This window comes from Macaca fascicularis, chromosome 13 (assembly GCF_037993035.2).
Source record: "Macaca fascicularis isolate 582-1 chromosome 13, T2T-MFA8v1.1".
NCBI lineage: Eukaryota > Metazoa > Chordata > Mammalia > Primates > Cercopithecidae > Macaca > Macaca fascicularis.
Window position 1 is genome coordinate 19,244,508 of NC_088387.1, and position 20,617 is coordinate 19,265,124.

At 41.7% G+C, this 20,617-nt stretch overlaps 1 protein-coding gene across 1 annotated transcript in view; it reads left to right on the top strand.

Moving 5' to 3' along the window:
• Positions 1–10,683, top strand: part of FBLN7 (fibulin 7) — a 64,954-nt gene extending 54,271 nt beyond the window's left edge. Inside the window, exon 8 of the mRNA XM_074011262.1 lies at positions 9,249–10,683. Within this exon, the coding sequence (XP_073867363.1) occupies positions 9,249–9,318 (70 nt within the window). The 3' untranslated portion in view covers positions 9,319–10,683. The remainder of the gene's footprint in view (positions 1–9,248) is intronic.
• The last annotated feature ends 9,934 nt before the right edge of the window (positions 10,684–20,617 follow it).

A 20,617-nucleotide genomic window follows, 5' to 3' on the forward strand; every position in this document is an offset into this window, starting at 1 on the left:
TTTCACCGTGTTAGCCAGGATGGTCTCGATCTCCTGACCTTGTGATCCGCCCATCTCGGCCTCCCAAAGTGCTGGGATTACAGGCTTGAGCCACCGCGCCCAGCCTCTGAATATTTTTGATATGCAGTTGGTTGATTGTGCAGAACCTGCAGGTGTGGAGGGGCGAATGTATATCATCCACGTCAGTTGGGTGTTGCGAACACTGGAATCATGTGCAGTGACAGTTGGATCCCATGTAGGAGTTTGGCCTTAGGACTCAGAATCACTTCTGAGTGTTTGAATGAAGTAGTGATGTAAAGCCTTAGATGGCCATATTGGGCTCATGGGCACAAAGGAAAGACAACTTGTCTACTAACAGAACAATGACGTTGATGTGGGAAGGAAGAAAACGATAGACCATGGGGCTTGGAAGGATAGGACTTAATTTTGTGTTCTGCTTATTATTGCTGCATAAAATATCCCAACACTTAGTGGCTTAAAGCTATTATTTTATTATGAATTATCATAGATTCGGTGGGCCAGGAGTTCAGAGAGAGCACAGGGGAATCGTTTCTATTTGCTCCACAATGTCTTTGCTTCCCTCAGCTGGGAAGACTCCATGCCTGGGGGCTGGGGTTACCTGAGGGTCACTTACATGTCTGCCTGGGCTGGGGTGACCTAAAGACTAGGACTGATAACTGGAACATCTACCCTTGGGCTCTCCATGTGGCTTAGCACCTAAAACAGTGTGTAGAACACAGCAGACATTCAGGAATATTTACGCAGCTCATAAACACATACAGAATTTCATAGGTACAAGTTAAGAGTCACAAAAGTTCATCTTTCCCTCCCTGCAGGGAGAGCCTGGTAAAGCTGAGGCAGTGGTTGGTGGAAAGTGATCCATTTGAGTCTGACTTCCTCATGTCTCTCCTTGGGCACATGTTTAGACTCCCAATAAACCCACCTCTGAGCCAGGTGGCCTCAGAGTAGTTGGACTTCTAACACAGTGGCTCGTGTTCCTAGCATGAGTGTTCCGGGGAACAAAGTGGAAGCTGCATGGCCTTTTGGGACCCAATCACGTATTGTTACCTCCACCAGACTCTGTTGGTCAAAGCAGTTACAAGAAGCCACTGAGTCCTGGGAGGTGGACATAGGCCAATGAGTACTTCCTGAATTGAATTGAGCTGAGAGGTTTCAAAGGATTTTAGGGCCATATTTTCAACATGCCACTCCTGGTTTCCTGTTTGGGTTTCCAGTGCCTCATGCAACCTGGCTTCCAGTCTGTGGGTTTCATCAGATAGCCCTGTGTCCTTTCAGTCTTCCTTTGCATGCATTCTTTTGGGTGTTCTTTTCAAACCAATGATTTCTACCTAAAATAAAACTTACCCTCTGGTTGAGAAGATCTCCACATCTGTCACAAGGGGGTACTTTGAACAGTGGTAGAAACAGAGTGAAAAATCCAATGCGTGTGGTGCTGCAGGCTCACCAAGCTCAGAGGCTGGGGGGAAGGGGTCACCGGAAGAGTCAAGACCAATTCATGGAGAAGTTGGCACTTGATTCACGGAGAAGTTGGTTCTTATTAGAGGAAGTCTAATGGTAAACTAAGGCCACCCTTTGTCACAAAGAGCATTGCCAACAAAACACAGCATTGGCCTGACCACAGAAATATTAGCTGACTTGCAAACAAGAGACTAGGATGATGAAAATTAGATTTGGGCTGATGGGACTTTCTGAATCTGACCACATTTAATGAAAAATTAGATCTTAGCAATCTAGTTTCTTAGCTCGGGGAGCTCTTTAGATGCATTCTTTAGGGGGAAAGTGTGCTCTGTCATATACCTTGCTAACTTATGCCAGGATTCACCTCAGCCACAGGGTGGCACTTACACAATAGCTTGCCTTCCTTTCTTATGGTTGGCTGAGTGGCCGGACATGTTTCTGCAGATAAAGATCTCTGCCTCTTAGACTCATTTGCCCACCTGACCCAGGCCAACCTCCATCATAGGAAGAGTTCACTCCTTGTGCCTTGCTGGGGCCCTGAGTGGCAAGGTAGTTTACTGCTCCCATTCCTTCATTCCTGTCTTCAGCTCCCAGGGAGTGCCAGACCTGGGCTTGAAAGCTGTGGGAGATAAGAACAGTGCCCTCTGGGGAGTCTTTCTCATACCAGTGCTGGACTTCCTGTTATGTGAGATAACGTGGTTATGATTTAAGTAGGTTTCAGATGGAGTTCTTGTTTGTAGCCAGAAGCATCCCTACAGACCTGACCTGCTGGGATCCCAGCTCCGCAAAAGCAGGCATCTTGTCTGCATGCTCCCTGAGGCAGCTCCAGTGCCAGCCTGTCCTGTGGGCAAGGTGATGGACAAGGCACAAAACAGTTGGCATTTGTGGTAGACATTAGCAAATTTGGCCTAATATTTCCTCCTCTCCCACCTCTGGGCCCATGATAGGCTGGCACTCTGTGCCCTCATGGGAGCGCATGGCACTGGGACCAGTGCTGGCTCAGAAATGGTGCCAGTCTCTTCCAGGCCAAGGAACTCACAGATGCTGGGACCCTCAGAGTTCTCTCTCCTCTCATATGGCCAATGCCTCCACTCAATGTAGAGGTGGCCCTGTCAGTTCAGGTGCCTGAGTGATTACAGTGAATTGCTGACCTATGAGACTCAAAAGCATGAGCAAAAAATGGTCCTTTGTTGTTTTAAGTCACAGCGATTTTAAGGTTATCCTTTGCTCCAGCATAACTATCCTGACTGACTCGTGGCTGAAAGGGAGAAAATAAAATGACAAGATCACTCACTCATGGATGGCAAGATTATGAAGTGGACTGAGGAATAGTCACATTTGACTCCTTGCACCTGCCTTACCCCTCCCCCCAAATTAATTTCTTCTTCCTTTTTTTTTGGAGGGGGGGACAGGGTTTCGCTCTGTCACCCAAGCTGGAGTGCAGTGGCATATTCTCATGCCACTTCAGTTTCCACCTCTCAGGCTTGTGCGATCCTCCCACCTCAGCCTCCCAAAGTGCTGGGATTACAGGTGTGAGCCACAGCGCCCAGCCTGATTTCTTAAATTGCAAAACTCAGGCTAGAATGGCCTGTATCAGAGGTTAGAATATCCTTTCCAGCATCATGGAAGAGTCAGCAGGGCCAACCTCAGCTCTGTCCCAGCCTCTTGCCTGAGGAACCTAATAGGCTTTGTGTTGTAGGCTGAACTGTGTCTCTCAAAAAGATATGTTTATGTCTGTATTAGTACATTTTCATGCTGCTGATAAAGACATACCCAAAACTGGGTAATTATAAAGAAAAAGAGGTCCAATGGACTCACATTTCTGCATGGCTGGGGAGGCCTCACAATCATAGTGGAAGGCAAAGGTGAAGCAAAGGCATGTCTTACATGGCAGCAGACAAGAGGAAACTTGTGCAGGGGAACTCCTTTTTATAATACCATCAGGTATCATAAGACTTATTTACTATCATGAGAACAGCACGGGGAAGACCTGCCCCCATGATTCAATTACCTCCCACCAGGTCCATCCCATGGCATGTGGGAATTGTGAGAGCTACAATTCAAGATAAGATTTGGGTGGGGATACAGCCAAACCAAGTCAATGTCCTAACACCTAACATAGTACTTATGAATATGACGTTATTTAGAAATAATGTCTTTGCAGATGTAATTACTTAAGATGGGGTCATCGTGCAATGACTGGCGTCCATAAGTGAAAACACACACACACACACACACACACACACACAGAGACATGCAGAGACAGAGAAAAGACAGAAGCAGAGTTTGGTGTCATGCTTTCACAGCAAAGGGATGCTGAGATTGGTGGCAATCACCAAAAGTTAGGAAAAGGTAAGGAAGGATCATTGCAGCCTTCGAAGGAAGTGTGGCCCTGTATATACCTTTAGTTCAGACTTGTAGCCTCCGGAACTGTGAGAGAATGCCACCTGCTTTGTGGTATTTTGTTCTGGCAGCCCTAGGAAATGAACACACCTAGTATCCCAACCTCCCCAGCTGAGGGTCAGTCCCCTGACACTGCTGAAAGGGGTCATCCCCATCCTAGGGAACACAGACAGCCACCAACTGCCAACCAGTCACTTCACTCCCAGTCCACATCCCGGCTCAGCCATCCTTTTCTTATAATCCTTTTCCAATAATCTTGGAGCAAGATGATGACTTTATTAGTGTAATTACAGCTAAATTTAGAGCCAGAGAGGAAAGCCATTTTGCAATGAGGGCAGAGTCATACTGGGACATTCAGGGAGTTGATTTTCAAACATTGTAATCTTTTTCTATTTCTGAAAAAGACATTGACTAATTTTATAACTAGTAATGACATGATTCTACTCACTTCAGCAGTAAAAGACGAAACAAGGGGCTCAATCAGCATATTTCATAAAGAGATTCATTGACTCCAGGGATAGGAAGGACTGTAGAATCTTAATCCCAACCCTGGATTTGCCTGGAGAACTGCAAACAAAATCAAAGTCATTCTCTCCTCAGAATCTGCAGGATCCAAAACACTCCCTCTCGCAAACCTCCTCTTCCAGGCCTGCTGTCTCCCTCCTCCCTAACAATATTCCTGCAGCAGCTGATTCAGCTCTTACCCCTTTTTGTGGTCTGGATGTTTATGTCTCCCCCAACCACCCAAATTCATATGTTGAAACCTCATCTCTACGGTGAAGGTGTTAAGGGTTAGGGCTTTTGGGAGGTGATTAGTTTATAAAGGTGGAGCTCTCATAAATGGGATTAGTGCCCTTGTAAAAGAAACCCAGAGGCGTAGTGTGGTGGCTCATGCTATAATCCCAGCATTTTGGGAGACCAAGGTGGGCAGATTACTTGAGGTCAGGAGTTCAAGACCAGCCTGGCCAACATGGTGAAACCCCCGTCTCTACTAAAAATACAAAAATCAGCCAGGTGTGGTGGTAGACACCTGTAATCCCAGCTATTCGGGAGGCTGAGGCAGGAGAATCCCTTGAACCCGGGAGGCGGAGGTTACAGTGAGCTGAGATTGCACCACTGAACTCCTGCCTGGGTGACAGAGTGAGACTATCTCAAAAAAAGAAAGAAAGAGAGAGAGAGAGAGAGAGAGAGAGAGAGAGAGAGAGAGAGAAAGAGAGAAAGAAAGAAAGAAAGAAAGAAAGAAAAGAAAAGAAAAGAAAAGAAAAGAAAGAAAGAAAAGAAAGAAACCCAGAGAGTGTGTCTGCTACCTTTCATCATGTGAGGACACAGCAAAAAGGCACCATTTATTGGTCATGAAACAGGTCCTCACCAGGCACCAAACCTGCTGGAACCTTGATCTTGGACTTTCCAACCTCCAGAACTGTGAGAAATAAATTTTTGTTGTTTATTAGTCACCCAGCCTAAGGTAGTTTATTATAGCAACCTGAATGCACTAAGATACACCCTCAGTAAAGTCAGGGAAGCCTCCCTCCTCTATAGTCTACCAGTAAGTCAGGCTAACTAACTGGAAGCTCTGATTTTATTAACTTCAGGTGACATTACAGAGCAAGTGAAGGACTCTGTGGGTTCCATCTGCATGCTGATTAAAGTCAGGCTCTGCCCTAAGAACCAGGATGCATGACCTACATTTCCTTTTCCTCTTAGACAAACAGAAGGGAAAAAATTTATAATCCAGATCAAAAGTGAGTCAAAAGACAAATGGACAGGAATTCCACAGAAATGCTCCCAGGACAAGGCAGTCCCCCTATCTGAGAAATTGCCCAGGGTGTCTTTTCTCTTTTAGCATCCCTGCATGCAACTCTCCCTCTCTGCATGGTGAGAGACAGTTGTAAGGTGGGCAGAGTCATTTCCTGGTGTCCATTTCTCTCATTTGCTACACTTTTCCAGCAATGGAGTGAAAAATTGCTCTGTTGGCAGCAAGGCTGTCAGGGAGAACTAAGAATTGAAACAGAAGCCACAACTTTTCAACATGGCTGCTCTAGAACTAACCCATAAATGACACCCATTCAGAACATGAATGTCACAAATCATCTAAGCATAAACTCTCCTAACATCCACCCACTCACACAGCCAGACAAGGGTGACTGACTCTTCCAGCAACTCTCTAGTTTACAAAATCTAACCCATGCCTCCCAGGATCATCCTATGACTTTCTCTGGTCTCAAATGCCCTGTCTCTAACTCCCTCCTGTTAAGATGTTCCCCAGTTCCTCTCTGCTGCTGTTTGAATGTGCCCCCAAATGTTCATGTGTTGGAAAATTAATCCCTCTGCCCTCATGAATGAATTAATGTTAGCTCTGTCTTCATGAATGGATTAATGGGTTAATGAGGCCTCTGCAGTCATAAATGGATTAATGTCACTATCACAGAAGTGGGTTCATTATTGAGGGAAGGGCTTTATTATAGAAGTGAGCTCTCTCTGGCTCTCCTGCTGTTGCCCTCTTACCATGTGATGCCCTTCACCGTAGTATGATGCAGCAAGAGGGCCTCACGAGATGCCAGTGCCATGCTCTTGAACTTCCCAGCCTCCAGAACCATGAGCTAAACATTTTCTTTATAAATTACCCAGTCTGTGGTATTCTGTTACAGCAACAGAAAACAGACAAAGACACCTGCCCTCCGGCCATATGCAATCTCTTTTGCTGCAGCAGATAGTAAACCTGACTTTGTTGACTATATGTGGGTTTCTGGTGGTCTTTGACTAAGAGACATCAACTCCCAACTCAAGCAACCAGTGCCCTCAACTGCAATCCCTGATCCACTGGAGTGTGGTGATCAGTTTTGAAGTGTTTATTAGGTAGTTGGTGGCTAGTACTAATTAAGATTCCCAAGTTTGGAAATAACAAAGGAGTATGGCTTGCTCAGAAGGAACTGTGCAGAGCCATGGAGGACACCTCAGATGTTCATGGGAATGTCACATAAGGGATGGCATGTATGCAGCTGGCTTATGCATAAGGAACCACTAGCTGCATACTTGGCCATTCTCCTTCATTTCTGCCTTTGGGGAATTCTTGAATTACCTGAGCAGAAGGACACATAATCTCCATCTATGTTGTTTCATGGATAAGGCGTAAATTTTTGTTTGTTTGTTTTTGTTTTGTTTTGTTTTTAGACAGAGTCTCACTTTGTCCCCCAGTCTGGAGTGCACTGGTGCGATCTCGGCTCACTGCAACCTCTGCCTCCCAGTTTCAAGCTATTCTCCTGCCTCATCCTCACAAGTGGCTGGGATTACAGGTGCCCACCACCACACCCACATAATTTTTGTATTTTTAGTAGAGACGGGGTTTCACCAAATTAGCCAGGCTGGTCTTGAACTCCTGAGCTCAGGTGATCCACCCACTTTGGCCTCCCAAAGTACTGCGATTACAGGCGTTATAGGTGTGAGCCACCACACCCAGCCTTAAATGTTTTTTAAAATCCTATTTATTCTCTTTCACTTAAAGGTCACCATTTTTCATATCGTTGGATAGAAAAAAAGCAGCACCCATTTAAATGTTTTAAATTTTAATGATTTAATGAATATTGAGCAAGTGCCTTTTATGTGCTTGATCCTTGCAGAGAATACAGCTTTGGAAGGGTCAGGTACACTAAATGCCCTTCCACGGCTTCCAGAATGTCAGGGAGGACAATTTGAGACAAGGAGTGTGCGGGTTGCTGAGATCAAAGGAGGGTGGAAGGCGAGATGGACTCTTGCCTGGTGCACTAAGGTTGCCTCTGAAAACAGAGGAAATCTGAGTGAGGCCTCTGAGGCAGGAGGCAGGGCCCAGTTATTGCTGTCCTGAATCTCTTTACAAATCCTGTGATTTGACCTGGAGAGTTCTGAACAACAGACCCTTGCCCATTCATGGGTGGGCTCAGAAGACTGTTTCATGGACCATCACGCAGCTCCCACACCACAGCCTTGTCACAGGTCCTTGCCAAGATTTAACAGAAACAGAACAAAGGCCATAGACCCCAGCAGTGTCTTCCCAGGTGAAGATCTCCCAAGTCTCCCATTTGTTCCAGGGTACCCTGTTCCCTGCCTTGCTGTTCCAGCTCCTTGGCAGAAGGCCTGCATATCCTATTTTAAAAGTCAAGGGTGTTTTTTCTCTTCTTTTTATTCCCCCCGGTTCAGAATTAGGTGTAGGACACATCCCAAAGAACATAGCCCTCCAGAACTCCAAGCAATCCAGAGTGGCAGGAGCCAGGGGAGGTTGGGCAGGTTTGTGTTTCCTGAGGGGCCACTCACATCATCTCCCCAACTTAGGGAGAACATAGAATCCTTCACAGCTACACAAGGACGGGCATTCAGTCTCTGAGATAATAAGGAATTCACAGCAACCAGGCTTTCCTCCTTCATGGACTGGAATGACTGTTTTATGTGTATTTGGCTGAAATAAGGAGCATTTCTGTTGGTTCCGGGTTTACCTAACTGAGTTCAGCTACATGAGGAAGTTTAAATTGGCTTACAGTCTGTGGGCATATGGGAGGCTGAAAAGAGCTGGTGTGTCAGCAGATATGGGGCCGAATCACAAATTCATTCAGGAAGTCCAAGATTAAAGTCTAGTTTATATTATTATGTAACAAATATACCTGCCAAGCAACACATCCAGGCAAATACATTTGAAGTATTTTTATGTAGGATACAGCTGGGATACAAAGCTTGTATTTATTTAAGACTTATGGGAATGGTAAATAAGACCACTTCTGTGGAATCTCTTAAAAAGGTAGCTTAAAATTTGGAGCAGGGAGTAAAGGTCCCAAATTCTTATGAACTAGGAGCTTCCTGCCAACAGCCATGTGCACTTTATCTGTCAATTGTTTACCGTCTCGTTTCTCTGAGTGCAATTGCATTCCGCAGGAAGATGAGTCCCTGGACATGCCAGGCAGGGAAAGGGGATTTTGAAATAAAAGTACTAGAAGATGACATGTTCAATTTTCATACCAGTCATAAATACATATATAGTTTATTTATATATACTTCTACTTATATATACATACATAGATATGAAATATATTTAGAAATATATATATTTTAAAGTGCAGGGTTTTTTTTTTATTTTAAAGATATTGTGATTTCAAACCATACTTAAAAGTGAGTTAAGGTTTCTACCTCTGGAATAGCAGAGTAAGAATCTTCAAAAATCCACTCCTCTATGAAAGACATAAAAACACTGTGAAAACAGTCAAAAATCAACTTTTTCAGAATTTGGAAATTAACTCAAGGCTAGCAACAATTTGAAGATAATTTATTCAAGTAAAACAGCTGAATCTTGGTGAAATGCCTGTGGCATTTTAACTTCTCTAATGTCATTCTCCTCTCCCCAGCTCCACAGAACAAGCCTTGAAGCCTAAAAGCCCTGCGACCTTAACAGCTATGAAAACTAGTACCTACTAGTCACTGGAGTGAGTAGAACAAGTTTGGAGCTCCTCAAAAAACTCCACCCCTCCCCCCACCGCCCAAACTCACTATTTGATCTCACAGCTTACTGAAAAGCTACCTTCTCCGGGCTTAGACTCAAGAGCTCACTCTGTGTGAACAACCTTAACATTTGTCAAAAACAATCAGTAGCAATTGTTTAATATTGCAGCTGGAGGTGTTGTTACCTCCAGAGCCAACAAGAGGCTGATCAAAACAAAGCAAAAACAAAAAACAAACAAACAAAACACTGGGAAACGAAATATCTATAGGGGGCTTTGAAAAGTTCTGACACTTCCCTGGGAATCTAGAAGACCATGCGTGTGCAGGGATGAGAACATGCCCAAGAAAGACCTGAAAGGGTCCTAAGTTCTCATCCCAGGCCAGCCTGAGGTACTCCTCATGCAGGAAGTAAAGCCTAAGGCAGAGTTGTAAATTCTCAGCCAAAATATTGAAGGTATGTTCCAACTCACACACAGAGTTCCTCTATGAAGACTGGAAGACTCATATGTTCCAGGTATTTGAGAAAATCTCTGCCCAATCATGGGCTGTCTATTAAGCTGAGTGCTGACTTTAATAGTTATACACAATAAAAAAATACCAACTTTACACAATTAGTTCAGGAAAAACAATAAACAAACAGCAATAACAATAAGCAGAAAAAAGTAAACCCTGGATGGAGTAGTATGATTTACAAAGTTGACAAATTATATTGTTTAAAATGTCTAATTTTCAATAAAATGTTATGAACTTACCAAACAAAGGGGGCCCAAAGAAGTATGCTCCCACGCATAAACAGTCAATACTGTTTAAGGAACAATACTGTTCTAAGGAAGCTCAGAGCTTATGTATTAGTCTGTTTTCATGCTGCTGATAAAGACATACCTGAGACTGGGAAGAACAAGATGTTTAATTGGACTTACAGTTCCACATGGCTGGGGAGGCCTCAGAATCATGGCAGGAGGCAAAATGCACTTCTTACTTGGCAGTGGTAAGAGAAAATGAGGATGATGCAAAAACGAAAACCCCTGATAAAACCATCAGATCTCCTGAGACTTATTCACTACCACGAGAACAGTATGGGGGAAACTGCCCCCATGATTCAAATTATCTCCCACCAGGTCCCTCCCACAACACAAGTGGGAATTATAGGAGTACAATTTAAGATGAGATTTGGGTGAGGATACAGCCAAACCATATCAGCTTACTAGAGAAAGACTTTAAATTGCTATTATAAATATTTTCAAAAAACTAAAGAAAAACCATGTCTAAAGGAAAGTTGAGGTTGTCTCATCAAATAGAGAATATTGATAAAGAGATAGAAACTATTTTAAAAGAACCAAATAGAAATATTAAGTTGAAAAGTATAACTGGAATAACAAATTCACAAGAAGGCTCAAGAGATAATTTGAGCAGGCAGAAGAAAGAATCAGTGGATTTAAACATAGGTCATTGATATTGTCCAGCTTGAGGAACAAAAAAGAAAAAAATAAAGAAAAATTATCTAAGCCATAGATATTTGTGAGGTCACCATCAAGCATATCAATATATGTATAATGATCATCTCAGAAGGAGAAGAGAGTAAGAAAAGACAGAAAGGGTATTTGAATAAATAAGGCAGGAAACTCCCCAAATCTGATGAAAAACACTAATATGCACATCCAAGAAGCTAAAAGAATTCCAAGCAGGATAAACACAAAAAGATCCACACTTAGACCCATCATGATCAAACTGTTGAAAGTCAAAAAGAATTTTTTTTTATTATACTTTAAGTTCTAGGGTACATGTGCACAACATGCAGGTTTGTTACATATGTATACATGTGCCATGTTGGTGTGCTGCACCCGTTAACTCATCATTTACATTAGGTATATCTCCTAATGCTATCTCTCCCCCTTCCCCCTCCCCACTATAGGCCCCAGTGTGTGATGTTCCCCTTCCTGTGTCCAAGTGATCTCATTGTTCAGTTCCCACCTATGAGTGAGAACATGCGGTGTTTGCTTTTCTGTTCTTGCGATAGTTTGCTGAGAATGATGGTTTCCAGCTGCATCCATGTCCCTACAAAGGACACGAACTCATCCTTTTTTATGGCTGCATAGTATTCCACGGTATATATGTGCCACATTTTCTTAATCCAGTCTGTCACTGATGGACATTTGGGTTGATTCCAAGTCTTTGCTATAGTGAATAGTGCTGCAATAAACATACATGTGCATGTGTCTGTATAGCAGCATGATTTATAATCCTTTGGGTATATACCCAGTAATGGGATGGCTGGGTCAAATGGTATTTCTAGTTCTAGATCCTTGAGGAATCGCCACACTGTTTTCCACAACGGTTGAACTAGTTTACAGTCCCACTAACAGTGTAAAAGTGTTCCTATTTCTCCACATCCTCTCCAGCACCTGTTTCCTGACTTTTTAATGATTGCCATTCTAACTGGTGTGAGATGGTATCTCATTGTGGTTTTGATTTGCATTTCTCTGATGGCCAGTGATGATGAGCATTTTTTCATGGCTGTATGAATGTCTTCTTTTGAGAACTGTCTGTTCATTTCCTTTGCCCACTTTTTGATGGGGTTGTTTGTTTTTTTCTTGTAAATTTGTTTGAGTTCTTTGTAGGTTCTGGGTATCAGCCCTTTGTCAGATGAGTAGATTGCAAAAATTTTCTCCCATTCTGTAGGTTGCCTGTTCACTCTGATGGTAGTTTCTTTTGCTGTGCAGAAGCTCTTTAGTTTAATTAGATCCCATTTGTCAATTTTGGCTTTTGTTGCCATTGCTTTTGGTGTTTTACATTGCTTTTGGTGTTTTAGACGTGAAGTCCTTGCCCACGCCTATGTCCTGAATGGTATTACCTAGGTTTTCTTCTAGGGTTTTTACGATTTTAGGTCTAACATTTAAGTCTCTAATCCATCTTGAATTACTTTTCGTATAAGGAGTAAGGAAAGGATTCAGTTTCAGCTTTCTACTTATGGCTAGCCAATTTTCCCAGCACCATTTATTAAATAGGGAATCCTTTCCCCATTTCTTGTTTTTGTCAGGTTTGTCAAAGATCAGATGGTTGTAGATGTGTGGTATTATTTCTGAGGGCTCTGTTCTGTTCCATTGGTCTATATCTCTGTTTTGGTACCAGTGCCATGCTGTTTTGGTTACTGTAGCCTTGTAGTACAGTTTGAAGTCAGGTAGTGTGACGCCTCCACTTCGTTCTTTTGGCTTAGGATTGTCTTGGCAATGCGGGGTCTTTTTTGGTTCCATATGAACTTTAAAGCAGTTTTTTCAATTCTGTGAAGAAAGTCATTGGTAGCTTAATGGGGATGGCATTGAATCTATGAGTTACTTTGGGCAGTATGGCCATTTTCACAATATTGATTCTTCCTATCCATAAGCATGGTATGTTCCTCCATTCGTTTCAAAAAGAATTTTTAAACCAGTAAGAGACAAGCCCTCAAGTATAAGGGAGCCTCAATAAGAGTAACAGTTCACTTCTCATCAGAAACTATGGAAGCCAGAAGACGGTGGGAGGACATATTCAAAGAGATCAGAGAAAAAAAGCTGTTGACCAAGAATTCGATATCAGCCAAACTGTTCTTCAAGAAAAGAGAAACTTAGGCATTCTCAAATACAGAAAAATTGTGAAAAGGTATTGTTAGCACACATACCCCATAAGAAATATTAAAGGGAGTCCGTTAGGCTGATACAAAAGGACACTAGAGATAACTTGAATTCACACAAAGAAATAAAGAACACCAATAAAGGAAATTATGTAAGTAAATATAAAAAAATTTTTTTGTTTATAACACAGTTAAATTTTACCTGATTTAAATGACAACTGCATAAAGCAACAATTACACAACTTTGTTGATGAGTTTATAATGTATACACATTTAATTGGTATAAATAAAATAGTGCAAAAGAGGGAAAAGGGAAAAAAGCCATATTGGAACAGGTTTTCATTGTCTGCTATAGAAATTAAGTTGGTGTCAATCTGAACTAGATTGTTTTACATTGTTAATTATAATCCCTGGGGCAATCATTAACAAAATAACTCAAATGGCTATAGTAAAAGAAATATCAAAGGAATTAAAATAGCCTAGAAAATACATATGTAACACAAAAGAAGCCATTCATAGAGAAATAGAGAAACAAAAAGGACATAAGACACTCAGAAAACCAATAACAAAATATCAGACATAAAATTCTAGCTTACCAGCAATTATATTAAGTGTATTTGGACTGTTACATATGCATAAATTTTATATATGTATGGAGTAACTACTAAAAAAACTACACAAAGAGATGCACTCCAAAATACTATAGAGAAATAAAAATGGAATTCTAAAAAGTGTTCAAGTAACTCACAGGAAAGCAGGAAAAGAAAAAAAGAACAAAAAGCAAAGAACAAAACAAATAATAAAATGGCAAATTTAAGTCTTGACATATCAATAATTACATTAAAAGTAAATAATAGTCTAAATATACCAATTAAATCAGTTGCTTATATTTGTGTGGACCTATTTCTGGAATCTCTTATCCATTAAGTTGATATGTTTGTCTATCACTTCACCAGTATCATGCTATCTTCATTACTATAGCTTATAGTAATTTTTAAAATCAGCTAGCATGAGTCTTCAAATTTTATTATTTTAAAAAATGTGTTTGGACTATTCTACTCCCTCTGCCTTTCCATATAAATTTTAGAATGAGTTTGTTTATATGTACAAAAAAATTCTTTTGGGATTTTTATGAGAGTTGTGTTAAATCTAAATTAATTTGGAGAGAATTGACATCTTCCTAATGTTGAGACAGTGTAGAATTTGTGGTGTTTTCTTTATAGATTTTAGTAGAATTTGTCAGTGAAACTATCTGAATCTGTTGATTTCTTTTGTATAAAATTTGACCTATAACTTTAATGTCTTCAATAGTTACAAGGACTAATTCAGGTTATCTACTTCCTCTTATGTGGGTTTAGTCATTTGTGATTTTAGAGGAGTTGGTGTATTTCATCTGTAATCTCAAATTTGTGTGCATATAGCTGTTTGTAGTATTCTCTTATCTCTTTTATTTCTTGCAGGATTGCTGGTACTAGTCCCATTTTTATCGCTAACACTGGTATTTTTTGTCATCTCTCTTTTGCTCCTTATCAGTTTGCCTAAAAGTTTACCAATTTTACTGACCTTTACAAAGAACTTGGTTTAACCGACTTTTTTTTTTTTTTTTTTTTTTTTTGAGACGGAGTCTCACGCTGTTGCCCAGGCTGGAGTGCAGTGGCGCGATCTCGGCTCACTGCAAGCTCCGCCTCCCGGGTTCCCGCCATTCTCCTGCCTCAGCCTCCTGAGTAGCTGGGACTACAGGCGCCCGCCACCGCGCCCGGCTAATTTTTTTGTATTTTTAGTAGAGACGGGGTTTCACTGTGGTCTCGATCTCCTGACCTTGTGATCCGCCCGCCTCGGCCTCCCAAAGTGCTGGGATTACAGGCTTGAGCCACCGCGCCCGTCCTTAACCGACTTTTTAAAATTGATTTTGATTTACAAAGCTTTTGGTTTCATTGATTTTCTCTATTATTTTTCTGTTTACAATTTCATTGATCTCTATGGTTGTCTTCACTTCCTTCATTCATTTTGCTTTGGATTTATTTTGCTATACTTTTTCTAGCTCTAATCCATTTTAGATTATTTACTTGAGATTCCTGGGTTCAAGCAAATCTTGTGCCTCAGCCTCCCAAGTAGCTGGAACTATAGCTGTACACCACCAGAGCTAATTTTTGTAGAGACCGGGTTTTGCCATGTTAGCAGGCTGGTCTCAAACTCCTGAGCTCAAGCGATCTACCTGCCCTTGGCCTCTCAAAGTGCTGAGACTACAGGTGTGAGCCACTGTGCCTGGGCTTCTATTATCTTTCTTATTGACTGTTTTTTTTTGGGACAAGATCTCACCCTGTTTCCTAGGCTGGAGTGCAGTGGCACAATCACGACTCACTTCAGCCTCAACTTCTCAGGCTCAAGTGATCCTCCCACCTCAGCCTCCCAAGTAGCTGGAACCACAGGTGCACACAACCATGGTTGGTGGATTTTAAAAAAAAATTGTAAAGATGGGGTCTCACTCTGTTTCCCAGGCTGGTCTCAAACTCTTGGGCTTAAGTGATTTTGCCTTGGCCTCCCAAGGTCCTGGGATTACAGGCATGAGTCACTGTGCTCAGCCTTCTTACTGATTTTTAATCTAATTCCATTATGCACAGAGAATACACTTTGAATTATTTCAATACTTTAAAATTTGTTGTTTTATTTTATGACCCAAGATATGGTTTATCTTGGTCAATGCTCCATGAGCACTTGAAAAGAATGTGTATTTGGCCAGGCAAGGTGGCTCATGCCTGTAATCCCAGTACTTTGGGAGGCAGAGGCAGGTGGATCACCTGAGGTCAGGAATTCGAGACAAGCCTGGCCAATGTGGCAAAACCCTGTCTCTACTAAAAATACAAAAATTAGCCGGGTGTGGTGGCAGGCACCTGTAATGCCAGCTACTCGGGAAGCTGAAGCGGGAGAATTGCTTGAACCCAGGAGGCAGAGGTTATATTGAGCGGAGATTGCACCACTGCACTCCAGCCAGGGCAACAGAGAGAGACTCCATCTCAAAAAAAAAAAAAAAAAAAAAAAAAAAAATGTGTATTCTACTCTTGTTTGAGGAATATTCAATAAATGTCAATTAGACCAAGTTAACTGATAGTGTTGCTCAGTTCTTCTATGTATTTGTTCCGTCTACTAGTTGTATGGATTACTGAGAAAAAGGAGTGAAGTTACCAAATATAATTGTAAATGTGTCTATTTCTTGCCTCAGTTCTACCAGTTTTTGCTTCATATTCTGATTCACAGTTTTTAGATGTGTACACATTTTGGATTGTAATGTCATAACAAGTCACCCCTTTTGTTATTATGCAGTGACTCTATCTTTTGAAATTTTCTTTGCTCTGGAGTCTATTTTATTATTAATATAGCCTCTCCATCTTTCTTTTGTTTGATGTTTGCATGTTGTATTTTTTCCCATCCTTTTACTTTTCACCAAAGTGACTTTATTGTAGACAGCATATAGTTGGGTCATTTTAAAAAAATCTTTTCTGACAATCTTTTTCTGTAAAGGCAGAAAGTAAATATTTTGGGCTTTGCAAGCCATACATCCTGTGTAGCAATTACTAAAGTCTGTTGTATTGGTAAAGCAGCCATAGACAACATGTAAACAAATGGGCATAGTTGTATTCCAATAAAACTTTATTTACAAAAACACATAGTGGACTGGGCTGGAGGCGGTGGCTCACGCCAGTAATCCCAGCACTTTGGGAGGCTGAGGCAGGAGGATCCCCTGAGGTTAGGAGTTCAAGACCAGCCTGGCCAACATAGTGAAATCCCGTCTCTACTAAAAATACAAAAATTAGCCAGGCATGGTGGCAGGAACCTGTAATCCCAGCTAGTTGGGAGGCAAAGGCAGGAGAATCGTTTGAATCTTGGAGGCAGAGGTTGCAGTGTGTCGAGATCACGCCATTGCATTCCACACATAGTAGACTGGATTTGGCTTTTGAAGTTTCGACCATTTACATGTAACCGAGTTATTATGTCTGAATTTAGGTCTATGTTTTATTGTTGGTACCCTGTTTGATCCCTCCACTTCTTCATTCTTGTTTTACCGGCCATTTCTGTTTGGTATTCTTTGCAGAGTCGTCCTTATTTCCTCAGACTCTTAATTATGGAGTACCCTATGGTTCAGTACTGGATTACTATTCTGTCTCTTTTTATGTCCATTCACTTTCCAGATAATCTTATACAGTCTGATAGTTTTTAATATTATCTACATGCTGATAACTCCAAAATTTATATTTCCAGGCAAAACTTCTTGAAACAAATCATATCTTAAAAGTGACAACTTCAAATTCCTCTGACATTTGGGGATCATTTCATTTGTAATAACATAAATATATTTCTAGTCCAAAGGACCCAAATTAACCCTCTGGACCTATCTTGAATGAATGGCTGATTTCAGAAAAAGGTGATGATGCTGTGGCATTTGATTTGGGCAATCCACACCCTCCCCAAGATTCCTTTTCGTTCCCTTAAAAATGAATATTAGACAACTTCCATTGTATTGTCCCTTAAATTTTTCAGTGTATTTATATCCATTACCTCAAATCAAAATCATAATGTAGGCATGACAAATTTTATTTTTAGCTCATGTTCCAGATGAAGAAACTAAGTTTCAGGAAGATTAACTGCCAAATGGCACACAGCTTAAAAATAAAGAAAATGGGATTCAAACACAAGACAATAATGAAAACATGGTGCTTTTTCTCCTGAAACAGGCTACCTTACCCCCTTTATCTGTACCTCCGGCTGCTTCTCTGGAGGTGTTTTAGTATGAAAAGTGCTTCAGAACTTCTGAGTTTGACAGACATGGGTTCAAATACCAGCTCGATCATTTGCTGAATTACCCTGGGAAAAACTCAACCACGTTAGCTTTCTGGTGTGAAATGGCAATGACATCATCTACCTCATAGGCTTACTTTGACAATTAGAAGTAATAAAGAAATATACCATAAACTTAGGGAATGAAGAAATAATTTAATGGGCCACAGAGCATGGCATCGCCAGAGTGAGAAAGAGGAGACAGAGACACAGTGTGTCAGAACATGACTACATTGAGAATGTCAACATGAGAGGGTAATCAAGCACGGGCTACCACCAGAGCCTGAGCAGGGTGAGGATAATGGAGTCAGACAAAAATTGAAGTCACAAAGGAAGACGGCAATCTGACCCAGAATGCAGGAACCCCACATAGGGAAGACAGGTGTCTTCACAGGATGGCCACCTGACAGAGTGTGAGAGCCCAAGCAGAGTGAGGAGGCCATCTGCTGAGAAGAGTGGCCCAAAAAAGGGTGTCAGAGCCAAAAGAGGGTGACGAGGACATCTGCACAGGTCAGCGTGGCCTGGGGTGTTGGAGGATGAGGGTGAAGTAGGATTAAAGGTGGCATCTATACCAAGTGGAGCCGGAGCACCAAGTGGAATGAGAGATGTTTGTGTGGGGAGTGGTGATGCTGGCAGCCCAGCACAGGGTGTCTGAGCCTGGGGAGGACACAGGGTATCTGAGCCTGGGCAGGGTGAGGAGGGAATTTGTGCAAGATATAGGGCACTGAATTCTGAAAGGGATGGGGAGGAATCTGGACTGGTGATGGCAATCTGACATAAGGTGTTGGAGCCCAAGCAGAGTGAGGGCAGTGTCTTTACGTGAGGTGGAGAATGTGGTGGCAGGGACATGGCTCAGTATGCCTAAAGCCCAGAAGAGTATTAGAGTCTGATCCTTCACTCAGAGATGGGGTAGCAGTGGGTAGCTGCAGTGGCGATGGAGCTCGTAATCAATTAAATGAATATGTATATTAAAGATATTGGGATCCAGAATTCTCACTGTTGAAGAAAGTTGTTAAAAATAAGGAAATACCTGTAGGGCCGGGTGCAGTAGCTCATGCCTATAATCCTAGCACTTTGGGAGGCTGAGGCGAGATCACGAGGTCAGGAGATCGAGACCATCCTGGTTAACACAGTGAAACCCCATCTCTACTAAAAATACAAAAAATTAGCCGGGTGTGGTGGCAGGCACCTGTAGTCCTAGCTACTTGGGAGGCTGAGGCAGAGAATGGCATGAACCCGGGAGGCGGAGCTTGCAGTGAGCCGAGATCGTGCCACTGCACTCCAGCCTGGGCAACAGAGTGAGACTCTGTCTTAAAAAAAAAAAAAAAAAAAGGAAAGGTAATAGGCTGGGCACGGTGTCTCACGCCTGTAACCCCAGCACTTTGGGAGGCCAAGACAGGTGGATCACCTGAGCTCAGGAGTTCGAGACCAGCTTGGCCAAGATGGCGAAACCCCGTCTCTACTAAAAATACAAAAATTAGCCGGGCATGGTGACACGTGCCTGTAATCCCAGCTACTCGGGACACTGAGGCAGAAGAATTGCTTGAACCCAGGAGGAAGAGGTTGCAGTGAGCTGAGAGCGCGCCACTGCACTCCAGCCTGCATGACAGAATGAGACTCTGTCTCAAAAAAAAAAAAGTATGGAGAGGTAGAAAATTGGACTGGAATTTGAGATGCTGGTGTGAAACCATAGTTTCCAATATACGTTGAAATATAGATGTAAATGTGTGTACATTTATACACACAATACACATATTCCCTAGTTGTGTCTTAAGACAGTTGTGTCTTAAGACACAACTAGGGAATATGCACTAGATGCAGCGACATTCAGTAGTAATGAGCACATCTAGCGACCAGATACTGGTTTGCAAATACTATTCTCAACTAAAAGGAATCTGGGCTGCTTGGAGAAATGGCTGATCTGAGGGCTACGGTGGGAGGATACAAAATAAGCCTGGAGCACCTCTTCCAAACTCATTCAGGTTGCTGGTAGATTAAGTGGCTGATAAGATTGAAATCTCCACTTCTTGTCACCTGGGGGTTGCTCTCTGCCACTAGTGGCTGTCCACAAGTCCTAGATACATGGCAGTTTACTTCTTCAAGGCTAATAGCAAAATCTCTCTGATGCTTAATATCTTTGACTTCAGAAAGGGCCCAGTCTCTTTAAAAGGCTCACCTGATTCATCGAGGTCTACCCATGATAATCTCCCCTACTTTTTTTTAGACTCCGAATCAACTGATTTGAGACCTTAATTGCATCAAATGTCAAATCTTCATATTTGCCATATAATAAAAATCATGGGAGTGAAATCCATCATATTCATAATAATGCCCACATTCAGGGGAGGGGTTATGTAGGTCATGTATACCAGAAAAGAGGAATCTTGGGAGCCATCTTAGAACTCTGCCTACAGAAAGGAGGAGGGGGCAGAGAACCACTCTTTTTCACTGAAAAAACCTTCATTATGCTTTTATAATTCATTAATCCATAATAAACTCCATAACAAACTTTATTTCACAGTAAACTTTTATTTAACTATGTACAACTTCAGTTAAAAATTATATTTAATAGAATCTAAATGTCATTGAATCAGTAAGATTCACCATTTCTTATGTACCACCAAGAAAACAATAACCTGCTAATTAAAATGTGAGTCTATCAATTGTAAAATATATTCCAGTTTCAAAGATGTTAAATAATGTATAGTTCAGAATAACATATAGTAACTAAAAACAGGTCTTTTTTTGTTTTTTCATGCCTCCGAGACAAGTTTGAATTTCTTAGTTTATTTTTAAATAATGTAAATGAGTGTTACAAATTTCTCAGGAATCAAC